Source organism: Sinohyriopsis cumingii, chromosome 2 (genome assembly GCF_028554795.1).
Source record: "Sinohyriopsis cumingii isolate HCF-2022 chromosome 2, ASM2855479v2, whole genome shotgun sequence".
NCBI lineage: Eukaryota > Metazoa > Mollusca > Bivalvia > Unionida > Unionidae > Sinohyriopsis > Sinohyriopsis cumingii.
The window spans coordinates 115462554-115490334 of NC_142962.1; the positions used below are offsets into that span (position 1 = coordinate 115462554).

The window sequence follows — 27781 nt, forward strand, 5'->3', positions numbered from 1 at the left end:
GAATGTTGTAATTTGATTGGCCAGAACTTAAATATATCCTCAGATCTAATTCATAAAATGTTGAATTTCGAGCGTATTTTTGAGTGAAGTAACTTGCTTTTACAGGTCATCAGAAATTAGAATGACGAACGCTTGAAAAACCTATAAAACAAACATCTCATTCCAGTGCTTCATCGAATCCAGATAAGATCATGACGAAACTGCTATCAAACATTTAAAGTCAATTAATAATTCCAGCTTTATTAGCATAAGAAAATCTTTCGCAAAAAAGACATTTGAATATAGAAGCTTATAGATCAATTGAACTGAAAAAAGTAAACATAGCTTGTATTTTTTAGACGAATCCGACAACTATTGTATAGCCCTTAAAGCTCCAAAATTAGTATCCGTTTCCTGCATTGCAGTTTATTGTGTGATAACTTGTCTATTGATCTTCCATAAAGTGAGACTTTATTATGTTGTGCCGTGTAATCATCCACACCAGAAAATAGCTGATGATCGTGCTGTTGGTTATTTATGAAGAACAAAGCAGTTCATAAAAACCTTGATTGGCAGCCCAGTAAATATTGGTAAAATTCACAATCTCAACATACTGATTCTATGAAATTGTCTGTAAAATGTATTTCGCAAAGTTTAATAACATGGGTTATTACCACGCAGATTTGAGGTTACATAAAGCACATTTTTCTTTTTTTTCGAAAATGTCTTTAATCATTTGTTTATAATGCTTTGCCACTAGGATCGCCTGTGACGTAATGTCCGACTATATTGGACTGAAAGGGAGTGTTTGGGTCCTATATGGAGGTCACCTAGTGGTCACTCCGAGACGCTTTAGGAAGGGTCAGCAGGGGATTTGCTCCGCCCATTTGTTACCCGAGTCTAGCCTCTTTGTGCTCACAGTGTGCAGTTGGGTAGACACGAGTATGCTAGCTCTGCTCGTGTACGGGCTCCTCTGTTACAACCTTGCTCAAGTGTCAAAGCAATACTTTTTCGAAATATACATTTTCCCGTTTGTTTTGTCCTTGATTTACGTCGATACGTTAGAAAACGTCAGACGGGAAATTATAATTGCCACGAAAAGATGCCAGCTTTGGTGTTATCTGTAACAATTCCCGTACTTTAGCTGCACTTTTGTCTTTTTTTCACCTTTCCGAATTATGTAGATTTTGAAGGTGAGAAGAGCCTCAGTCTCAAATTTTATTCAAAGAGTGAAACTACATTTGAAAAGTTCGTTTGTGTAGGTACTATTTCTTTTTAGCCCACCAACCCTGAGGGCATTCCGATGAACAAAAGCCCTGATGCACCATCCTGCGTATCTAATAATGGAGGCCATCTTTTTTGCCGAAGAACGCATCCCCAGATGGTGTTCCAGCTCAAACTATCTGGGACCTCTTAGAAGGGTATGGTTTTATCAACTTTGTATATTAAGCAGATTATCTTTCTTATTATTGTCTTTGCATTTTGTATGACATTTTGGGGATTCATAAACAGCCTTTACCTTGCATAGCCATGATTGTCCTGATGTGGCGATAAATCCTTTAATAGATACAATCCGGAATGCAGGTATACATTCTGTTTTGCACAGTCAACAATCAGTTTCAAATCTGATAATAGGTATGTCTCATCAGTCAGAACGATATAGATTTTGTACAGACCAGTGTACATTATATCGGTGTTATACTGGCCTAAAGCGCTGCATGACAACTGAAAGTACGGAAGAGAGGTTTTCTTAACGGTATTCATTGATATTTTTAAATTTTGTTCGTCTTAATCAGGATTTAATAACGCTAAAATTGCTGCATGTTATTTTCATTCTTAGTTGGCAATCTGAATCATCGTTTTATGACAAGGAATCCGAATTCATACATGGTCCTTTTGCGACCTAGTTTTTACACAGATCACTCTGCTGCAACGTCTACGTTCCTAAACACACACAATTACGTGAATAAGTGGAAGACATACGCTGTGTACATTCTATATTGAAATGGAAAAAGGCTCCTTCAGAGCTGGCGTCACAAAATCAAATATATGTGTATTATTGCATACCAAGAATATGGAACAGTGTTCATTTGGGACTCTCAGCTTTTGTCCTCAAATGGTTATGCATGTATATGATGATGCAGGCCCGGATTCTACAACGATAGAGCATGATCCATTGTGTCGAGCATTAAACGATAATGCAATCAACAGAGACCCACACGTATTGCTACATGAGGAAATTAGGTAGTCATAAGTGATGTTAATAGATTTAGTTAAACTATGAATATCGACTTTTCTAATGAATGCATTTTATCATTTACAAATGAAACATTCGTAACATGTAAAATTAACAATCCAGTAGAAAATATTCTGTGAAATGTATGTGTGTTATTTAACAACATGGCAGAGGGTATGATCAACGTATTTATTGATGCATACTATCTATATTACATGTATCAATGTTTCGGTTTAGGAAAGGGACCACGGATGGACTGTTAGAAATGCATATCTAAGTTGTCAATACAACTGTACATACATGCTCCTAATTTTGTGCTTTGAATTTTATAAATTTAAAAAATATGGATTATTCTCATTTAGGTTTGTGGTTACAAAAAAACGACAATTTATTTCCCAAAATATCAACAATCATTCGTTTTTAAAAAAATAAGGAAACAAATAATGCTTTGCCACTAGAATCGCCTGTGACGCAATGTCTGACTATATTGGACTGAAAGGGAGTGTTTGGGTCCTATATGGAGGTCACCTAGTGGTCACTCCGAGACGCCTTAGGAAGGGTCAGCAGGGGATTTGCTCCGCCCATTTGTTACCCGAGTCTAGCCTTTGTTGAGCTCACAGTGTGCACTTGGGTTGACACTAGCATGCTAGCTCTACTCGTGTCTCCTCTGTTACAACCTTGCTCAAGTGTCAAAGCAATACTTTTTGAAATGCACATTGTCGTTTTTCTTTTGTAATTGGTTTACCTCGATACATAAGAAGACATCAGAAGGGCTGTTATAATTCCCAGGAAAAGATTCCTGCTGAAATGTTATCTGAAGCAAGTTCCGATTTTTACTGCACTTTTGTCCTATTGCCACTGTTCCAAATGATATAGCTTTGCAAGCACGCTGAGCATAAAACTATTCAGCTGATACAAATAATGGAGCCAATTTCGTGGAACTTTCTAGATGATTGTTTCTGCAGCACACCTACATGGCCCTTGTAAACTCAGTGGCGTAGAATAGACACCATACTTCCTCCCGTGTGTTGTAAGAGGCAACTTATGGATTAGTCACGTGATGATGGTCGAACAGGAATGATCTTGAACCTTTTAGGATCGCTTGCTTTATATCTAAGGTTTGACTGTGTGTCGTTTGCGAACCCCATTGTTAATATCCTTTTTGATAAACTTAGTTACGTGGAACATTGCATGGACAGTTTAGTCGTCATAAAACGTAACAGTCAAGTAAACCGTTGGAATCGTCTACTGAACAGATTCCTTTATAAATACCGTTCTTTAGTAATTGTATATCGGTTAATGTTAATTGGTTTATTTGCTCAAATGTATAATGAAGAATTGGACTTTTCAAAATTGTTATTAACACTAACAGAGAGAAGAAATATAAATATAAATATATTTAACTTTATTAAACATATAGCTTATTCACCTTTTCTGACCTACAACAACTAATATTTCACTTTTTTATTACCATTATTGAAAGCGTCGTTGGAAGTAATTCTTTTTCATGTTATTACCAAAAGCAACACTGATACGATATATAAAAAATATAGTTAAAAAATAGGGCGTGGATGTTAGGAGTAGAAATCGGGTTACCTAGGAGTTCTTGTTTGAATCAAAGTGCATTTTCTATACGTTATGCATATCTGACATAAGTTACTTAAACGATCTTGCGTAAGCAAATTTTTCCTGTTTCACTAACGTTTCATAAACTACGCATTAACTTAAAAACTCACGTAAGTTTAAGGCAGGCACCTACCTGTCGTATGTTTTGCGCAAGGAAGAAATGGCGGCTTTTATTATCTTTGGGCTTAATCAAAATCAAAACGAGTATTCAGGGATACAACACCGGTCCTCCGTACCTTAGATGACCTAATTTTAATATAAATATATCGCTTTCAAAGAAACATTGTTCTGCAACTAACAGATTTGGTGAGAGGTGACATAGAGATAGGGCCGGACTATCCATAGGGCTGAGTGGGCAACGTGCCAAGGGTCCCCGAGGCTTAAGGGGCCCCGTATAGTATCGTCTGATTTTGCAGGCAGGGCCCCCGAGGCTCACGGGTTCCCGTATATTATCGTCTGATTTCACATGCAGTGTTGTCAACAGTACTTTAACCATATCTGTGGAGAAGGCCGTTATGTTGGCTGTGCCCAGGGCTCTGAAAGACCTTAATCCGGCCCTGCATAAAGAGACACTGAGATCTCATCCGCTAGGCTACCGCATGGTGCCCCCTTCTATTCAAATTCCAATATGCCACTCGGAAAAATCATACTACAAATCGCATTTACTTGGTCAATGAGAATATACTAGCTGACATGGGGCTGTCGAGGTTAATATTTTAGAAAAGACTCTTCAGCATGCATCGTATGTGTGAAATAAGAACAAAAAGTGACAACACAAAATATTTAAACGATACGATTAGTAATATACTAAAAACATGTCAAATTGCTTTTGAACTAGCTTTTGAGTTAACGTTGTATAGAGTTATGAAGTCTTTATAAATGTACGTCCTGGGACTGTAAAAGTGTTGTCTCCTCTCCAAATATTATTTACAAACATTTACTAAGTGTTTAGAAATGTTCATTAAGACACTGGAAAATGTGAAATTTAACCTAATAGGAATGTTTAGCAGTGCCCCTCTTGTGTCGTCACGAATCACTACCTTATATCTAAGAACAGAATGTAGCTCAGTTTCAGACTGATAACAAAATGGCGGGCCACTACCATGATTTAAACTGTAGAATACCGTACATAGGGAAAACCAATAAAGCAAATTAACTTATGACCAATATAATGAAGCAGTAATTAATCTGACTGATCGGTTTGTAAATACTTTTCATGTTGCCTAACAACCTATACATACGGATGTTCTGTTCTATTCAGTCATCTCTTTAACAGTATTGCTAAACTTATTCTTGTGATTAAATGCACTATGATACTTAATGCAATCTGACTAAAATCAGGTCTCCACTGTTATACACGAAGATCTGACAGCAACCGCGTAGGAGTCATGTTCTGATAACCTATGGTATTATCATAATCGCTAATTTTATCAACCAGTCAGATGAAGTCTTATATCTTCGTGTTTGGGGGACAGAACAGAGTGGATGAAGAGCATAAATGTGTACCGAACGTTTTGATTCACTTTGAGATTTTTAAAAGCTGTATTTCCATTGGCTAATTCAAAAGGTCACCAGAACATGACCCCTAAGCGGTCGTCGTCAGATCTTTCAGTAGGACAACGGAGATCTGATTTTAATCAGATTGATTCTTGTGTACACAAACTGCTATTTTAAGATCTATTTTATACTCATTATATATATTTTTGATTATATTTTTCTTTGAACGATTTTTAAAATTGTGTTCTTTTTAATAATAATAATAATAATAATAATAATAAACATTAGTAATTCTTTTCTACTAAATTGAAGTAATGTTAACGGGGAATACAATAACATGCATATAGATGCTGGGTACAAAATGTCCCGGTTATGAATGACGTATGCTACCCGTTGGACTCCCCCACCCCACCCCACCGCCCGAATTTCAGTCAGCACATTAATCTTTTAATCATTATGTATTTTATAAAAATGTGCGTGGTAAAAAGATGGATATGTGTACTTATTGTCTTTTTATGACTCCAGGCCCTTGAGTCTTTGTATAATTTCTGTAACATAATGTCAATTAAATTAGGAAATATTTTGTGTTCTAACACGGGGAAACCATTTTTTTAGTGAAGTTAAAATCACGGGATTTTTCCGAGGGGTGCAGCGTTTTTTCTCGAATATGAAAGGATTTTTATTCTTTAATTGTACGTTCGTATTGTAATTCACTTCCAACGATTTACACTGAATATTACAAAAAGCAAATTATAAATAATAATAATAATAATAATAATAATAATAATAACAATGATGATGATGACGACGATGATGATGATAATAATAATAGTAATAATATAATGATTTTTGCTATACCTTAAATACAGCATTAGACAAAGTTTTGATTTTCATATTCACATCGTTGAATTGTAGACATAAGACAGCTGCTAGAACCCGATTTGTCGGAAAAGATTTAGTCATTATTTGTGTTGACAGTTCGACCCAAAGGATATATAAAGATATGAAAGGTTATCTTCGGACAGCATATGATTGTCATGCTGGGTTACTCTTCAGGGGTGGGGGAAGTGTTGCTGCATAAAGTGATCGCTAGTATGAACTGATATATGAGAAGTTTTTAACTTTGTCCCCATACATTATAGTGACTGAAAAATGAGTTTTCTTCTCTTTAAAATATTCTTAATATTGTGACATGTCGAGTAGGAAACATTTATGCAATATGTATATAACTGGCCGCCATGTATAGCCTATCGTGTGCTGAAAAATGGCGTTAAGCCCCAAAACAACAACAACAACAGCAATATGTATATATACGGTACCTCTTCACGTTATCGATTATAATACCAGCCTTTATATTAACTGGCGCGTGGTACTTTACCAAATGTTTCAAAATGGTCTTCAAGTGATAGCATGCTGTCACAAATACGGTGACTGACAAAACCACGGCATAATTTTTGTAACCTGGCTTTGGATTGGTCTTCCATGTACTAAGTGAATTGATTGGCTAGGTGGGATACACAATGCTGTGTGCTTGTCTCTTTGAGAGCGCACTTCTGGTAGCCTAACTGGGGGACTTACAGCGTTGAAGTCCTTGTGTATGACGGTGCATGAGGGAAAGATGATCCAAACTAAGTTATTATTCGGTCATTTCTGCTAAACGAAACTTATCTTGACAAGATTCGAGATTGTTATACATTACGAGGGAGCATAGACTTCATGAGGATTTTACAATATCATGTAACAGGTAAATATGCATTTCTTTTCTTAATAATACTTCAGCATATAATTCATACTTGTATATTAAGATTAAATATCTTAGAACATATGTGGCGTATAGAAAGCACGATCATTCATTGCTAATTAAATAATACAGTTTAATGTAAAGTAGTTTATGACATACAACATAATCAAAGAAACATATTTTTGTTGTATATACTATTTATTGAGGCATAGTAAAAACCCTATCTGTTGATATTTTTTCATGCGTGAAGCAGTAATTATTTTCACCAAGCCTTTTTACAAAGTATCGATTATGTTTTTATACTGTCCTTATACCTGTTCGCCCGCCAATATGTTACTACATCTCCCCTAAAAGCGCTGTTTAACAGAGTCACGAAATTTTGTAGTTTTATGCTGCCAATATGGTTGCCGCTAGAGGGATGTTGTTTTTGCCTCTAGTACTTGGGGGTGGGGGGTGGGGGTCAAAATTTAAATATGCAAAATTGCAATTTCGTTTACACCGTACGATGTTTTCTGACCAAACATCGTACATGCGGTCATAGTAGGAATGACGTTCATTATATTTAGCTGATTTGTCATTATGAAATCCAGGCCACTGTCGGGGGGGGGGGGGTGCAAAGGGGTGGGAGTGAGTACGGGAAGGAAGATGGAATATTGGTGGAAGCCTTACGGATTAGTGATGGCAACAATCGCAGGTGCTCTGTTCATTGTTGTTGTTACTATTATTATTATTGTTATTATTATTATTATTATTATAGATACTGAATAGACGCTCTAACAAACTTTTGACCAAACGACCAGGAGGAACTGAATGAAATCGAAGAAAATGGATTTCAGAACCCATCGACAGTGCAAGTTTCACTTTATCAATTGTACTTTTACAGGATCATCGGAAGAAGTTACGTGGCACGAAACTAATGACCATATAGTTCATTTTGAATTGCTTGTGATATTCATGTTCAATTCCGATTTGAAAACATTGAAAATAAGCAATAGATTGCAAGAGCTTTCATCCGATCTACGATATAGGATGCAACAATTAGAAATGAGAAACAGATCCGTTCCTGCACTTATCGACGTGCTTCAGAATAACATAGATGAAATGAGGTGGACAATTCTAAACCAACAAGAAAACAAGAGACTTCATACGGAGGAGATTCAAGAACTTAAGCAAAACATTGTAAGATATGGAAACAGTATCCAATTTTTGACAAGACAGATGGAACAGGTCCACGACAGAGAAGCTGTTTTAATGGCTCGCCTGGAAGAGATGGAGGTTGCAATGAGAGAAATGAGATCAACAGCCACTATTGCCACTCCCCTAGCCTCCCTTTTGGCACACGACAGCCATGGATCGTCAATTGCGGAGCAGAGCGTGGAAGTCAGCGCAAACACTATTACCATCCACAGATATGAAGAGGAGAGACAACGGGCCATGGCTGATAATCGTTATGTCATTAATAGCAATCCGTTCTTTACTTCCAACGGATACAAAATGTGCTCCAGGATCTACCTAAATGGAGATGGAATAGGCACCGAAAGATGCATGACGGTGTTTTTTGTGATAATGAGAGGAGATGATGATGCTTCCTTGCCCTGGCCATTTGAAGGGATCGTCACGCTTCAGATTTTCAACCAATTAACGCATACATATTTAGAGATAGACAGTTTTAGATCGGATCCGACCAGCCTGTCATTTCAAAAACCAAAAACAAACAAAAACATAGGTTATGGCTTTCTTAAGGCTGTTCCGCACACTGAACTGGAGAAGATGGTCTGGGAGGACATCTTAGTTTTAAAACTCTCTGTCATCACATGAACCACATATGTCATAGACTATTTGAACTTCATTGATTTATTGGTTCAATGTTTAAGGCATCAGAACGTGTCATGTAACTAAAGTATCATGAATTGATACAGAGATATTTCTTTCTATACTGAACTTCTAGTTTTTCGATACTCCGCAAAGGACAGATTTTAATCATCCAAGATTTTGAGATTGTCGTCATTTCCAGCGTAAATTCATGAGTAATACAAAAAGATAGTTAATATATTTAAATTTAAAAAATACATTTTCAGCAATTGGGCACCAAGCTAAACGTGTGCCGTGGGAGGGGGAAGGGATGACGTTGGGAGATGGATACAATTTTCAACTATCCACAGTTTCTCGCTAAATATTTCGTCAGTTTTTGATGAAAGAATTTTCAAAACTTTTGACTATTGCCATGATAAAGCTTTTTATTCATTGCATTTCTTACACCATTCAGAATAAAGTCATTGCCAAGGAAGAAGCCGTGTCTACTTTGTCGGATATTTTTAAAAATTATTTGTGTCAAAGACATATGATGTAAGGTAATCGCTCATATATGCCTGCTATAAGGCGAAGTGTAATATTATTCGATGTTGGCTTTCCGTTTGTCTGTTATTAAGTTCTTTTCCGCACAATAACTAAAGTTATCCACAATTTACAGCAGTGCTGTCCAACCTTTTTGATACCATGGGCCACTGGAAAATGTTTTTCTTGAAGCCAAGGGCCGCAGCAGTAAACTTAAAAGCAAGGACAGGCCGCGGGTTGGACAGTACTGATTTATAGTTACAAAACCTTTTGAATGACTTGCACCTGGGGAAAAGAAGAACCCTGTCTATTTAGGGGTGAATAGGTCAAAGGTCGGGGTCACTGTAACAGAAAGAGGAAAGTGGTTAATGAAACAAATTTCATTTCTCTATTTGGAAGACTATTATCCACAGCGCGGGATTATAACATAATCTTTAAGGTATTCATGTTGTTATTAATTTCCAATATTGTGTTGTGGGATATTCTGTGAATATGAGGACCTACGAACTCATACTTTGTCCATGTTGAAAATCATGATATTCAAGAAGTTGTGCACGTTTGATGGTGCGAAGTTTAAGTAGCATTACTGTTCTTGCCATGTTCTTGTCTCTGTTTATTTATCTCCATGCCCTTTCTGTCGGCAACGTTTACATACAAACGCTCATGATCATTATAGACCTTTCTTGTAGATAGTGCTTACTGTGTTATCTCCTCATAGCCGATAGGTGTCAGCAATAGCTTCGGACAGTAAGGTACTGACCAAGCCTGGTTACCGAGCATGCAAACTTTGTACTGTCGACTAGTTATTTCAAATTACTTAATAATTCATCTCATGTAACTAACACAACCAATACGATCCTAGTGTCATTCAAAAGCAGATTCCCAATGTACAGATTGATCAATTTTAGTCTTCTATCGAGAGACCACCTCTCTTAAGATTCTGTAATTGTAGTAACGTAGTGCTATAAAGAGTTTCACATTTTGCTGTGTGCACCTAAAATGAATAAATTATTTTAAATATTTATGGTGTGATACTGTTAATATATATCTCAAAACAATAGCATAAACTGTGATTGATAAATCAATAACATATACCATTCTTTTATTACACGTGTTTACTGGATTTATCTACATGTAATATCTACACTATAAATAATTTACTTTTATCTGCTTCATTCTTTCTTCCATTTACTTTTTCCTCGGTGATCATTACACAAACGTACTGATGCGCGCTCAATATTCTAATTGATACAAATATTACACACTGAAACAGCAATTAAATAATCAAGTATGATATAATGCAGTGGTTTTGACAATAATTTAGCAATCGATAGTTTTGGTTTGCTTCTTAGAGAAGGTGTGATTGACAGGAAGGGGTGATGTTGATAAGAATTTTTCAATTTGCGGCATGGTTTGTTTCTTGAATTACTGGGTAAACAAGGTTACAGGATAGGTTTAATAGAAGATATATTGTCTCTCGTTATTAAATTATATTTTACGCAGAAAGGGGTGGTTTGGGACAATAATTTAGCAGGTAAAATGGTATTATTGTACGAGTACTAGATTTAATGGTTCTAGTTCGTGCAGTAGCAAGACTTCAAAAATTACATAAGTCATACCCTGACTCGTTAACCTTCTCTTTTTCCTAACTCCAATAAAAATAAGTGTGACAATTTAATCTCTGACTTTTTATCCTACACCTGTTTCATAACTGTAAAATCAAAATTTTGACCTTTTTGCCTTTTGATATTCAGTTCTACAATCTGGTATCTAAGTCACTATCTTCTGCCTCCCACTCACTGCACCAAGATGTGAGTAAGGCAGAAATTCAATGTGGGGGTGGGGGGTGGGGGAGGATTTTAAAATAAAGTGTTCTCTTATCAGGTCAACTAAAGCTGCATCATTCGCACGTTTAATGTTGTATGTGCGCTTTATCTTAGAGACCATAACTGACTGATGATTGCAATATATGGAGCATGTGTCAAAACTATTCGGCATTTCACATTTGCAGGTATAACGTTTCATCATTTTGTTTTATTTTTTATATTCAAAAGCAGCTCTTATGATCGTTCAGTGATTCGAGTGTTTTTAAAGCAATTGATCATGTCTGAATAGATCTGGTCCACTGAAATGGGGATAACTGGGAAAAAGACTTAATCGGCATTGCCCAGGGATTATTTTTTATTAACTTTCTGATCATGCTAATCGTTTGTAATTTAAAAATACTTTTATCCGTTTTACTATAAAACATCACTTATCTACACACATAAGCTTTTCTATTGACATGACTACTTGAGATAACCGCTGGTATTCAGAATCAACGTGTAGGAAATAATCGTCTCTAAGGCACACTACAGAGGTCAATCAGTACCTTAATGTCGGAGGGTTACGTGATACGAATATAGCCGCGCCAATAGAAACAAAAATAGAAGGGTCTTTACGATAGTCAATAGGTATCATAACTAAGCTGAAGCTGACAGTTTTATAAGTACAGATTGATATCTTTATTCTTCCGTTTGTTCTCTCTTTGCAATTTCATTCATATATTTCCTTCCACAACTCATGACGTATGTTAGTACACAAATAGACGTGATGTAATCGACAAATCGTCATGTCGGTTCGCTGGTCGTTAAAGCACAAACTCTGTGTATATATATATATATATATATATATATATATATATATATATATATATAGAGAGAGAGAGAGAGAGAGAGAGAGAGAGAGAGAGAGAGTTGGTGCTAAAAATGGTACTGATATGACCTCCAACACGATAGCAATACTAACCATATTAAAATTGTCCTCTTTGATTGATTGACATATGGACTATGCCAATGTTTGAAGTTCAACGATCTTGATTTTTTCCCCAGTTTTCTGGCTAGAAACTGATAAAACAAACAATTCAATGGATTTTTAAAAAATTTAACCCTGTTTCTGGACACACCTGAAAAAACTTGAATGACACCACTTAAAAACATCATTGCACATTGCCCCTTCAGAACCTATAGATTTACCCAAACGTAGCATCTGAAATTGTCTGGGACATTTTCAGTGATGTTCTAACCATGATATCAGATCCAAGATCAATGACCGTGATAAAGAATGTTGTCCTTGCTCTTACACGTATCATGTGAATATGTTAAACTACACATAAGAAAATTGTTTTGTTATCATATTTGGCATGTTGGGGTGACTCTTGGTCTTTTTATGGCTGCAAAATTTGAACAACCAAAACACACACGCACGCACGCACGCATGCACACACACACACACACAGATTATATATATATATATATATATATATATATATATATATATATATATATATATATATATATATATATATATATATATATATATTGGTATACTAAAAAGAACTTTGATTCAGAGTAAGCCCGCGAAGTTTTTAAGAACTGGTGTATATATGGAATTATCTTTTCGCATTATATATGGTTAGAAAGAAACAATGATTACAAAAAAGCAATGTTTTGCTTCCAACTTGGTATACGCCCGCTTCAAAGCTGGCATATTATATTATGATGCCGCCCGTATGTCTGTTATCTATTTCGTTTCCGTACAATAACTTACGTTCTTCACTATCATTACCACTTGACTTGCACTTTGATGTTAGGGTCCAAAAGTCAGAGTCACTTTCAATATGTTTAAACCAAAATTCCTCACAATAAATTGCATCTTGACAATCCTCAGTTACGAAACTTTGTGAATGTCTTGTACATTAGATAAAAAAGAACTAAATCGAGCTCCGAGTGAAAAGGTCAATGTTCCAGTCCTTGTGACTGAAAGATGATAAACAATATCTACACAATAACTCGTGTTTTCATCCATCTTCAGGTACCATTCTTTGTGCATGGGTTGTACTTGTGGAAAGGGAGAAAAACGAACTGATTTTGAGGTCAAATGGGCAAGACTAAAGTTATTATGCCTGAGAGAAAAAAGTGACTACAAACAAATTTCAATTATCAGTCATATACCTTTTCCAAACTACGTGGTTGACTTAAAAGTTGAATGAGACGGAAGCCTATTGTTTTTGGGGTCAAAATGTAAAAGACAATGTTCACTGAAACTAAACAAATTTTGTTTGCATGACAACACTATTTCTAGACCACGTATTTAGACGTATTTGTAAAGGGCTTGGACTTAAAGAAGAGACCCATTTATTGTGCGGTCTAAAGGCCAATATTCAAAGTTATTGTGGGTAAGAATACAAAACTAGGTTTGCAGAATAACTCACATACTCGACCAATGGTAGCGGTGATTGAGATCCACTGGTCAGTAATGTCCCGAGTTAACCATGCTCTTCTAGTGCCAGAGGATTTTTAAACACAGTATTAAATGCCGCTGACTGTAGTCTTGTTTGTTAATCCTGGACTGAAATTGCGTTTGTAACACAGGGGATTCTTTCTTTTGTAAATCCTTGGTAGAAAATGTTCCTACCGGATTTTTCACTGAGCAAGAAAATCATGAAACTGCCAGCAAATGTTCTACTCGATATTGTTTATTTCTACTCATGTGAGTGAATGATCAATTTGTATGAACAAACCTCTCATTCTAATGTTGCTGTCGAGTTAAGTTCTGGCAAAGGTAAGATAAATACCCTTCTTTTTTCTCGACGGAACGTTAAAGTTGCAAGAGCATGAGTTGATGAATATCTTCACATTTAGAAACATTGAAAACTGTATGGTGAATGTGAAGAGTAATTAATAGGTATAATAAAACAAACCAGCCTAATAAAATCAGTGACGTTTCATCATCAGTGATGTGGAATATGGTACTACTTTAAGCCTGTTTCGGTGATTTTAAGATACGTCATGTACGCTCATTAGAGAATGTCTTGCATTTCAAAGTTAAATAAAAATTAAAAACTTTCTGATTCCCAAATTTCTTCTTTAAGCAAACAGTTGTATTTATGATCAAGTGACAACGCGTCCATACTCAAGCCGGTCTTTGCTGTCGATGAATTCGTTTCCGAATTATGGCATGTTTAAAATATTGTCAGTTGGATTTGAATAATATTATATGCATTCTGTAAAATAGTCACGGCAAGAGAGAGAGAGAGAGAGAGAGAGAGAGAGCAAGGACTTGTTTGATATTGAGGCAAATGTCCATATTTGACGGGTTATTTAATTTCAGAACAAAAGACGAAATTTAATTCCGTTATTCTGCGCATGCTCTTATCTGTTTTGATACAGTACCTTATACTGCTATGTTCAGATTGCTACTCTGTTAGGTTTAGGCAAGATATTTAACAACTCGAAAATCACCAGCATAGTACGCTCAACGATGCGAAAGTTTGCGACAACCGCCGTTTTACCTTTGTAGCGAATCAGATGTCCGATGTATAATCAAAATGACTGTATGCTAGGTTTGAAATATCCTTCTTTTTACAACATTCGATGACCTTTCTCGTGCCATAAATTAAACAACAACAGATGAGAAGATTTTAACTGATTTAAAAGTGGGAGAGTATTCCAACGTCACAGACGAATCTTCTATTTCCTCCATGTTTCCCTCGTGTAAAATATTTCAAATTGTCCATTTATAGAAAGATCTGAGATATCGATGAAAAACAATTTCAGTTACGTGAATGTTTATAATTACCACCTTATAAGTTTATCTCGTGCTGTTATGCAAGTGTCTGCTAGTGGAATGAGCATGATTGTACTCATTTTGTAAATAAAAACAAAAACAAATAAAACTTTTTATTTTGGCAATGCAAGTGAGATTCGTTATAACTCTCTGCTGGATAAATGAACAATATCTGAGATGGATTTGATTTATTTAAACGCAGTTGGTGGATTTTCATTAGCTGTGATCATGTTTTTGATTTCGTGCGACCGATAAATAAGTGTTAAAACGGTGACCGTCCTTGACCGTAATTTCTATTCTAATAATACGAATCTGTGTGCGTCAATAAGCAAGTGGTATAGGTGAAATCAAGACGTTTTTTGTTGTTATAGGTCATGGTAACTTTAGCATCAGTTTTTGGCACGCCTTGATCACGCCACTAGCACACGTTTATTAGTAATCTGAAAGGAATTCATTCCTTTTGCTTACATGACCAAATTAACGAAATGCTGTGAGGAAGTAAATTCAGAAAGGATAGAAAAATGTTAGTGACTCTGAACTTATAATTTGACATAATAGCCTTTGCCCTATTAATAACGCAACGTTTCTGAATCACGATGGAATTGATAAATGTGAGGGAAATCGAGTAGTACGGGGCTGCATAACATAGATTTTTTTTAAAAAAAAAAAGATTTCCGAATAGAATATTATGGAACCGATGATCATGCATATCGAGTACACTACAAATGTTACGGCGGTTTCAGGTTATCTACTCCAGTATAGGTCCATAAAGTTTGTAATCAAATATCAGTTTTTGCTATGTAAAAGTTTGTTATGTAAAGAAGCAGTCAAAATAAAAGTGCAGTGTCTTCATTTGTTTCTACAATAATCATACAAATTCCACTTCTTTTTGGTCCTTCCAAATTCACCAGGCAATTAGCCTGAGCCATTTTAATTGGAAAAGTGACTTTTCCGCTTGTCATTTGGAGAGTCACTATTAGTTTGGGAAGACGATGTTTCAATAAAAATATAAGCACATAATTATGGTAAATAAATCAATTTCTATGTGATAGAGAAAATTGTACGTGATAAATCGATTTTTTTTTTGCATTTTAATTGAATGAAGTATCTGAACACTTACCTCAAATCTCAATGCCGAACGAAGACGTTAGACGAAAGTAAAGGTTTGGTTTTTACCTGCGCAGAACCTTACCCTTCTCGTTAAGAAGATGCAATAAAACTTAATCTATAAAACCCAAGACTCGTTAACTCACATTTGTAGATGCATTTAAAAATTAATTCACTTTATTCCTTTTAATGGTTTTTATTTTTTAATTTTTGCCAATATTTTGGAAATGTATATAAAATGTCAGTAGTTATCTCATGAAGTTTTATGAAATGTGGATTGTATTTTCTGTAGTTAAATTCATTCAAATACGATTCTTCATTATTTCCCAAATAATCAGCGAAAACAATATCATCAAATTTTCCTAATTTTCAGGCATACTACCATTTTACTTAAATGAATGAACCAAATAGGCTCCATGTTGGAGTATCCCTCCTTTAGTGGAGATTTCTCCTCTTTTCATTGTCGTTTGATTATTTCACTCGTGTTGGAAAAAAATCCCTTTTCCTGCTTTGATGAATTAATAGCTTGTGGAAAAGTGTCAAATGTCAAAGTTAAAAAAATGTTTCTAACGAAATTAAATTATTTTTATTTATGGTATTGAACAATTTAAAAACTGCAAACCTAATTTAATTTTATTTAATTAAAGAAAACACTGATAAGATTTAAGTCTCCATAATAATATTTCATTACATGAAATAAAAATATTTGTGATTCCTAAATATTTTCTTAAACAATTTCCGACAGACTGTTTTGCATTAGCCAAAAGTGAGAACAATCTGACCTATAGTTATTTAGACTGCTGGCTTAAATTTTGAATCTCTCAGAAGCTTTAATAGTCCAAATAAAAAAGACACAAACCAACCCTGGTCATATTTTTCTCAGTTGCCTTTGTTTGCCACAATTTATATCACTTATTCGGGTCATACGTTTTCCCGCCACTCCTTCTTTTACGATAAAGATTTTCCGCCAGCTTTTACGAAAAGATTTGCATCGTAAACACTAAGTCAATCTGTTTCCAAAAACCGAGAGAGAGAGAGAGAGAGAAGAAAGGAAGGTCAATCCTCTTGAAAGAGGTGTCACTTGATGATGTTGTAAATACAGCTTCGTGTTGGGGAAGCTTGGCATACGAGAGTACTCGCGAATCGAGCTGTAAAGACAAAAGTCTATTTGAGCTTCTGGCCAGCAAAACTGGCGTCAGCCCGTGGCTGGGGCTTTATATCCCAATTTCTTAAGACAACGTCAAATATGGCGCGCTCCTAGCTCTTTGCCATGGCCAGAACCTCAAGTGAAGGACACACGGTACTAATTCAACTCCAATAGTAAACATATGGAAACACCATCATATTCAAAATTCAATAACTTAAAATTTATGTGTGCTGATGATGAGACCTATAATTCACCATGCACATCTAACCTTGGTGCAAGCATATGTATGGAGAATACCATATGACCCGCGGCATTTTGTTTACATACATGTGCATGAAACACATGTTATTGATTCTGCACCAAATGAATCAGGTGCTATTTTCATTATTCAGTATTCCTGAGTCAAGCCTGTTAGAATGCTAAAATTGCATCAGTAGAAATTTGTCTATATCTTTTTTAAATTACATATAGGATAAGCTCTCAAAAGATATTTTTACTAAAATTTTAATTTTCATTATTAACCAATTATGGACCACAAAACCCGTAAATACTCTATTATTTCTTCACCCATTTCTTGACTGGTTCACAGTTCTTCCGTATAATTAGTACCGTGTGTCCTGAAGCTTCGTAGTCTCTTACAGACTATCTTCTAGATCTATGTACGTCATTAGACAGATAATTCTACAACGTCAGCGCGATTAGTAATAGCTTATGATTCTTCTAGGTTCCCGTAATGTGGTACTTTACATGTAGTTTTTTTGTGTGCCGACTTAGGATACAAGGGAAAAGACGGTTCGTACTTGATCATAAGGGCGCAATCTGTATTAAGTAGTATATAATTGTAATACCGAAATAAATGGATTCAATCTAAATATATTTTAATAAAAAATTACTTTCAATATAATTTATCAACTTGCTTTTAATACAATTAAGAGAAAATTTCAATCTTGTTACTTGTACTAAAAAATTCTGTCCTAATACTTCCAACAAGAAAACTCGAAATACATGTTAAAAAGTATCGCTCTGGTTTGAGTATGCGATCGTAAAATGTACATTTTCTCGTGATAGCACGGGAGACCGTTTTCGTTGTCTTTCCGTACTTTCATTCAACAATGATATTTTTAATATGCCATGTCTTTTAAGTATTTCCTACATGAATGCAATTCAATATCCATGCTGATGTGACAAAAATCTGCCGGACACACATCTTATTGATTTTGTAAACAAAATTCTACTTGCTTCTATTTGAAACAAATTTCAAATCTTTGATTATAATAAAATAGTTTCTTACTTTTTACTTGAGATTTCTAAAAGGAAACGACTTTTGTGAAATCTGATATCAGAAATAACATGCCTGCTCTATAGCTTCGTTTTTTATATGTAATATACTTATTTCATATTAGTCTCCTATTATTATCTGTGTTTATGTACTTATATTAGGAGTTCGTCCACTCGTCTTTATTTTACCACTGTCTTCCTTATGGACTATGCATAACCTAACAAAGCGACGTAGCTACCAGCTGTAATTACAATGTTTGTTTTACTCCTGCTTTGGTCATACTTTTCTTTATGCTATTTTGAACTTTCTCATATATGCCACCAAATGAACTTTACTATCCAATGCCAAACAGCGTCATCACTTCATATACAAAATGATGTATTCAAAAATACTCCTCAAAACGAACCATGCAACAGACAATTCTAAGCAACAAACAAACTAAACTCATTCCTTCTCACACATTTCAAGCATGTTATCCTCAGATGCAACGTTTTTACATACAATTTTTATTGTGTCCTTTTTATGTACTTTTGTTAAGTACAAAACCAACTCTTGTTTTGTCTATTTAAATAAATTAGCGATCATTTGCTTTATCTATTTTACCACGCTCTAATGACGTCATTGTCACGATCTAACGAGTAATCGGGTTTTACTACATCCCTTTTGCTTACACTGACCATATTTACGCACGCAAAACGTTGCCAAAATGAAGCAAATTCAGAAATAACAGAAAAAATCATTTGGGACTTCAAAGTTGTAATTTGGTATATAACTATTGTCTTACAAATCACGCAGTTTTGTGGCATACAAAACTTCATTTTTGTGAACTAATTTCTGTATACAACTTAGATGTTCGAGTAGAACACCGGCATGTACCTTTGGAAATATTAATTTCATAGACTACCGTTGAGGAATCGAGCAACAGGAGGACTTGATGACCTGGAAAATACCGCTTTTAAGTTTACATAATATATTATTAATAGACGGATTATCTCTGAAATACTGTATAGCAAGCAGCCTTGACATGTTTTCAGTGGTTACCGGTAATCTACTGTAGCAGGTAGATAAGGTTTGTAATAAAATACAAACATTTTCTTTAAAGATCTAAATGACATGATTGTTATAACTTGTTATTTACGATCAATCAGAATACACATCAATGAACACTTTTGGCATTAAAATGTTAGATATTTAATATTATTAACGCTGTTTTCTAGAGATTTAAACTTCACACAGTCATCACTCAGTATTTATTGGTCACGTACCAAATATTGCAAGCATAGCAGAAACCATGTCGTACTCCAATTACCAGAGTGTACAGTTTCACATTGTTTCAATATAGCTAGGAGAGAATGATCAGTGAATGCTTGTACATATGTGCAAGAGTTTAAAAATACAAAAATTAAATAGCATTTGAAATTGTCTTGAAAACTTAATTGAAGGAAGAACAAACTCACAGGACGAACACACATAGGCCCCAAGTTTCTTAATCGAAAAAATGAGTAATAAAGAAGTATTTAAACCATGTATTCCGTGAGATATGAAATGCGCACATAATGCAATGCTTACTCGAGTCAGGCTCATTTATTGTTTTGTGTTTTACATATATGGAAGACATCTGCCCAGAGTTTATGTTGTTGTTGTTATTGGGTTTAACACCATTTTTCAGCACAAGATAGGCTATACATGGCGGCCAGTATAACTGGTGGAGGAAGAACCCTGGAAAACCCCGGGAAGGACCATCGACCCACGAGAAGCTACTGGCAGGCTTTCTCACTTACCCACGCTAGCCGAGCCTGAGACTCGAACTCACGCAGACAGAGGTGAGATGGCAGTGATCCGTAACGGTGAGCGCTTTAGACCACTCGGCCACTCGGGGCCCCTGCCCAGAGTTTAAATATCAATACTGTACCACAGGTAAACATATCGTATTTCAGATTAGAAATGTTTCGAAAAATGAATTTTGTGGAATTCTTGTCTTTTTTCAAAATTGCTTTCGAATTTTCGGTTTGACTCTTCAGGTTTCACTGCAATTAGGCTCAGGCGCTCGATTTGTAAATGTAAAAAGTCGAATTCATTTTACCATCTGGAATGCTCTGGAGAGTCGCTACTTCTGCTGTTTCATAAAAGGTTTTTGAAATGTTAATGTTATCTAACAGATTTAAAATCATACAAATGCCATTTTCAATATTAATCAGAATAACCATCAAATTAAATATAATCGTATTTCCTTATTTTCTGGCAAATTAACAGTTTGCTTATAATTAATCAGACACATTAATGGAGTATTGCTCCCTTGTAGAATAAGTTCTTCCATTAATTAGCTTTGTATTATTTTCCTTATGTTAGAGAAAAATCCATTTTGCTGCTCTGGTGAAATAATTGTAGGTAAAACAAATGTTTAACCGAAATTATATTAATTCTAATTGCGAGTTTGACTAGTTCACATGCTGTAAACTAGGGCCTAACCGGAAATCGCCTCGGACATTCGCCTCGGCCGAATATCCCGTTTTTCGGTACTGTTCGGAAGTATTCGCCTCGGCAAATAATACGCGCACAAATGGTTACAAATAAAATAATGCAATAAATATCGAACTTTTTTTTTTTAAAAAAAGTTTTTTTTAATACATAATAATTTATTTAAAAATAAATGATAATTATACAAACAGTTAACATTTAAAGTTTAAGCTTCGCATACGATAACGAAACAAACGGTACTCTCCGGAGTCGCACCTACTACTCGGTTCGTGCCTGGATCTGGCAAATAGTGCATCCAAATACTCGGATTCGGTACTCGGTGAAAATTATCTACTCGGTTAGGCCTTACTGTAAACTTGATTTTGGCTTTGTTTAATTACATATATTATAATAATATGATGATACGTATATACACTATATTAAGTCTCGATAACATTATAGTATCACTGATACTTAAATATTGTTTAAGCAATTTCCAATCCACCGTGCCTTAGTAGGCAAAAGCGAGAACGCCCTGTCCAAACCATTATTTCGAGTTTTGACCTGAATTTTTTAATAATCGAGTCAGATTACTGTGCTTGCAAATTTATTTATTGAACTGGCAAAATCAAATCAAAATCTAGGAAAAGTCCCGGAAAATATTCGAAATATTTATTTTGCTATCGTAAAATTAAACCACAATTTTGAGGCAAGATTTGCTTGTTAATGTGTAACACATGCTGATCATATAAATATAGCTGATATTTCGTTATTGCATTTGATAATACTTTTTAACACACACACACACACATTTTTAATCTTACATGTTTGAACTGGCGTTCGATACAGCTGTTCAATCCGTGTTTCAATATCACACACCCAGATTCGAACTACTGATGTGCCTTCTTTGACGTAAAAGCCTAGATATTTGTAGATGTAGTCAATCAAACTATTCTAAATCCCAGTTCGGTTTGAATTTCACTCACACAATAAAGCTAAAAATATTTGGCAGTGTTAAAACGGGGGAAGGGGGGTATGTAATAAAAACAAAATCGTATTCGTGTTTTGTATTTAGTAGGGGAAAGAATTTGTTACATATATATATATATATATATATATATATATATATATATATATATATATATATATATATATATATATATATATATATATATATATATATATATATATATGTATGTATATATATATATATATATATATATATATATATATATATATATATATATATATATATATATATATATATATATATATATATATATATATATATGTATATATATGACAAAATTATCATGGTTGGGTATTTATCGATGTGTAGATTATACCCGATCACTCACAAAGTAAATAAAGGCCAAACAAATTAACAAAATTGCAGAAAACGCGATACATTCATAAAAATTGGAATTATCTATCTATCTATCCATCCATCCATCCATCTATCTATCTACCTACCTACCAACCTACCAACCTAACTACTTATCTATCTATCTATCTATCTATCTGTGTGATGTGCTTTGGATTTTTAACATAGCTTTAACAATTTTTCAGTCATATCGCTACGATGCCTGCAATGTGGCAGTTTATAGTGATGTCTAGCACTGGGGCATCATGCCGCAGATATGTAGCATGATGTCCCACCCAGTCACATTATCCTGACACCAGGCCGACCAGTCCTAACACTAACATCTTAATGCTGAGCGCCAAGTGAGGCAGCTGTTAGTACCGTTTTTGTAAGTCTTTGGTATGACTCGGCCGGGGATCGAACCCACGACCTCCCGCATCCGAGGCGGACGCTCTAACCACTAGGCCATCGGAGCGGTATCTATCTATCAATCTATCTATCTATCCATCTATATATCTATCGATCTATCGATCTATCCATCCATATATATATATATATATATATATATATATATATATATATATATATATATATATATATATATATATATATATATATATATATATATATATATATATATATACATATATATGGCTGGCAGTCTGGCTGGCTGTCGGTGGATGCGTCGGTGGGTGAGTGAGTGTGTAGCAGTCTTGAAAACCCCTGACACCAATTTAATTTCATCACTTGTGAGCATGTAACTATTTCTGGAATTTCAACAAGAAAAGTTACCATGAGGCGCCTATGCAAGAGGAAAGTAGAAAAAAATTGTTTCACAAGTTTGTGCAAAAATCTTTAATGGGGAAACAAGCATAGGGTTAAAAGGCTTTGACCTAGATAAGTAACAATACTAAAAAAATAACCCAAACTCCTGTAAATACAAGTCTCCCTGTAATCAGCTTGAGAACACACTCAAACTAAAATTTGGATAACTTACAAAAAAGAAAGAAACTAATTCAAATATAAGCGATATCAACGTAGCAATATGTCTAGATACATTACATTGTTAATTATGCAACAAATATAACAAAAGTAATTTGGAGCTTGAGTGAGCAATCAGGTCGAGGTATTCGTTGAATTCCGGACCAGAACTATTAGTTCTCATTGGAAAGTTTATATGGTGCATTTTCACCCGACAATGACCTATAACAGAAAAATGATACTAATTTTACACTGAAGATATAAATAAAAACAAACTAATGATTTTTGTAAAAAGCATGCATGTGAGAATTTGACGGCGGCAATCGGGTTAATTCCCTATACAACCAGTGGTTTTTATTCCGAACCAACACTGACACCAACCCTTCTTTTCACATTCATTTTTGACAGCAGAGAGCTATTTTAAATATTTTCCTTTGACAAGGCAGCTAAAAGAATCAGTGTGTGTCTTATGCATGAATAAAGTTCACTAATACTATAACAAATTAGAATAATTGTCATCACCCCTCAAAGATTTAATTTTTTTTAGATATATACCTCTGTAGCAGACATACGCAAATACGTAAGCCAAGTAGGCTGTTCGTTGCAGCCCAAGTTACGCATTTGATCTCCAAAGCTAGTCCAACTGTGACAGACAGTCGCCAAACAAGCCAACCCATTGTCAAGCCTAACTCAAAGTAAATCTAAGCAACATTACAGATTTAGTTTCTGTGTGAATTTATAAATGCTAGGCTTATGATAATTAGCTTCATACTTTCTACCTAAAAAATTAGGGAGGTGTCAAAATACGAAACTATCCAGTGAGACCTTAGTCGCATTGCGGATATTTTGTCCAGAGTAAGGAAGACACCTTACAGTTCCCGCTTGGAAGAAACATATTTCGGGACGTAGTATGAAATTAAGACTTTTTTCAATGTCAAAAGTAAACACTGTAATAGTAAGTACAATAAAGTAAAACTATAATTATGACAAAGGTAGGCCCTCCTGAGCAAAATTAATCAGGAAAATGACAATATGTTTGGATGAAAAAAAATATAATTTGCTCATTTTCCATAAAAGGTTATATTGGGTCAACCTTCAGGGACACTGTTACTCGGACTAGCAATGATTGGTGTAGCAGGTTTATGGATGTTCATGAAAAACTAGGAAATCGTATCGCTGGCAGCTACGGGTGAAATAAGAACGTAGAGGATGTTGTAACTAACACATTACGTCATAATTATGTGGTATTTGTTTACACAGTATGCTTTCACGTGCTGGTTATTCTTCCATATTTAATCAATGAAGTAAGCAGCTAATCATCCAACCAGCAAAACGTCGATTCGTTCCTTCTGAACATCAATTACCTCAAGACCTGTCTCATGAGAAGATCACACAATTCAGACAATCAAGATAAAACTCAGATATAAATTGTGAAATGTTAACCTCTTCTTATTAACTGCTTTAGACATTTTTACTCCACTCCTACCCTTCCATCGTGCGCCTGATCTGCAATGGTTGGTTTTTAAATCTGTTTTGTTTATTAGGTTACTCTTTTAAAATTCATCGACTATTAGTAGGCTACTACGCAATTACTGACTGTGAATTTCGGACATATTTTCTTTCATAGGTCTATTTGATTGTATATGGTCAGTCATTTCAATTTGACTGTTCACGAGTCCATTTATTTCAATGTGAAGAAGGCGTGGCAATAATTGAAACTAGCAGAGTCACATTCCGTCACATTCGACTTTTAGCAATCAAAACTACCTTCAGTTGAAAATCTGAATAACTATTTGAGAAACCAGTAACTTAATCGTGGATCAAAACATTATTACCAGCGTCTAAACTGTCAAGATCTTATAACAAATTCGAACACGGTATACATCATTGTTCTAAATAAGACAAAAGTCCCTGACTCACTAACCCATTTTGAACTTATTCCAATAGTTGCTGGCAACGTGCCAGTTACTGTATGATTTCCTTTAACTTAATCCAACTAAAACTACAAATATCAACATTATTGTTATTGCTGTTGTTCCTCCTGCTGATATTGCTACTGTTAGTAGTATCACAACAACAACAACAGCAACAACAACAACAGCATATCTACTGTATTAATGTATCCGATTTCTCCTTCTTACCCTCAAGCAGGCACGCACGCTTTTCACACACACACACACACACACACTCACACTCACACTCACACACCAAAACAAAAGACTCAGTCAAACAAAAACCTGATATACGATATGTCGAAAGGAAGGCACGCTTTTCGAAAACAATGTAGGAAATGAAAAGACGTGGCATGCGCAATTTGTTATTGGTTGCTAGTATGATACCACGAAATTAATTGTTTCTCACTTCAGACAACATTCTTGACAAAGTACATTCTATATATGTTTTAGCCAATACTTATTGAAGGGATATCAAATCTTATATATTCTCTATATACTTATTGCTTATGCTGCATGTACTTAAACACTATAGTCAGTTATTGGAAAGTATTAGAAGACATTTGAAAAAAAAAAACATACCTCAAACTTAATTCATGTAATAAATCCAATCGATTGCAAACAAAACGCACTCGATGTCATTACGATTTGATACAGATGTCGGTTACATGTGAGTAGATTATTTTTAACAAGTTAACAAATATCAGACCTTAGTGAAAGCCCATTTTGAGTTTGAGTAAGCCAGAACTATTAGTCACATTGCAGACATTTTGTCCAAACGAAATTTAAAAAAAATACATATAAATCGTTTTTTTTTTGTTTCCTTGGGGTTTGTTTATTTTGAATGAGTAATGTGAACCTAAGACCTGTTTGTTCTTTTTAGTTTTCTTCTCAAATCAACACTTCCACCATAGTTGCAAAAACGCACAGCGATAATTAGATAATGGAACATCCTCTTGAGGAGAATGAATAGGGAAAACTCTCCCTCTCCGTCTCCTGTAGACGTACTAGGTATTGCAGTACGGAAATGGTTTTTATCGAGATTAGCGATCTGTGTTCGTAGCACCTGTGCGACATCATATACCAGTAGGTAACATAGCATAAAATGTACCAAACGATCCCAGAACCGAAGATGATTTGAACATGGAGGTTAGTGATTATTTTTAAACATTTGTTTCCCCCAGAAATTTGTGAACTTCTCCAATATTAGTACTCGTAATTATATAGCTTATATTGCTGTAATGGACACACACACACACACACACACACACACACACACACACACACACACATATATGGGGAATAAAATGTTATTGTACTTTTGGAAAAAGAATTAAAATGATAAATTTTCAGGTCTTGTTTTCGTGGCCTTGGCATTTTAAAATATTCTGATCGTAATCCTCGTACTCATATATTTGATTGTTAGTGTTCTAAATTTTCTAAAAAATTAAAACTGACGGACGGTTATATGTTAGAAGCTTAGGCCGTTTTGAAAAATGAAAATATTATTATATTCGTACGTATATACCAGTCTTCCTTATTTTTATTTAACAAAAAAGGATAAATTAAATCTGGTTAAACTCATTTAAAGTTGATACAGTAGAGTATGTGGCCCAGGAATCGCGGTTTTTGACCACTTTTATTTTAATGCCTAGACGGTACACAGTCACCATTGTACAGTATATTTTTGTTGTTGTTGTAAATATTCAAAGAAAGGAATGTGTATGGTAATATAAGTCTTCAATGCAGGGCAGGGAAATTTCATGAAACAAAATTGCATTTCCGGTAGATTTTAATTTAGTGAGTTCTTTCTTCCTGGCATCCAGCCAAGAAACTTTCATGAATGAGATTTCATAATCGAAATTGACAAGCTCGTTGTCATTTTTTCATGATTTTGATTGTTAGAGTGGAAACTCAAATTCAAATATAATTCATAAAATTTTGATTCCCAAGCCTATTTCTCAGTGAAATAATTTCCTTTTTCTTTTCACAGAGCATTATACATTAGAAAGCTGATCCCTAGTACGAACTATTGGAAACATTTCTCATTCAAGTGCTACATCGAAATGCAGATACCAAAAATTTAATTGTTACACCATTTTCTCCGCCCATTTTCATATCCATAGGAAAGACCATGCACAATTGGACACAAAATCGTAAAATTGTATAGATCCATTTTGATGAACGAACATAAAATAAATTATCTTGAGATAAATCCAGTCAATTGTTTATAATCTATCAAAGTTCATAATTATTATATATTCTCTATATTGTAGTAAATGTGCTCAGATCTTGTCTCTCCATACTCCTTGAACAAGTTACATTTTATTATAAATTGACATGACATCACTCGCACATGGAATTAGTCGGTTACCCCAATATTGGTCATATATGAAAAATAAGGTCATCAATGGGCGCCCGCGCATAGGGCAATTGCCCTCCCCTCACCCTCGGATTTCACCTCTAAACATATTG

General features: G+C 34.8%; 1 protein-coding gene and 1 long non-coding RNA gene across 2 annotated transcripts; both read left to right on the forward strand.

The window, feature by feature from the left end:
* Positions 1–27521, forward strand: LOC149805647 (uncharacterized). Its single transcript, XR_016419725.1, has 2 exons — positions 1–1400; positions 27300–27521. It is a non-coding gene; the product is annotated as an uncharacterized LOC149805647 (long non-coding RNA).
* Positions 6230–9369, forward strand: LOC149805648 (TNF receptor-associated factor 3-like). Its single transcript, XM_089950294.1, has 2 exons — positions 6230–7082; positions 7837–9369. The coding sequence occupies exon 2, from the start codon at positions 7890–7892 to the stop codon at positions 8895–8897; it is 1008 nt and encodes a 335-aa protein (XP_089806420.1). The 5' UTR covers positions 6230–7082; positions 7837–7889; the 3' UTR covers positions 8898–9369.
* Positions 27522–27781: the final 260 nt, after the last annotated feature.

What these genes read in the sequence shown, in the direction of transcription:
- LOC149805648 (XM_089950294.1), top strand. Translation starts at nt 7,890, where the DNA reads ATGAAATCGAAGAAAATGGATTTCAGAACCCATCGACAGTGCAAGTTT.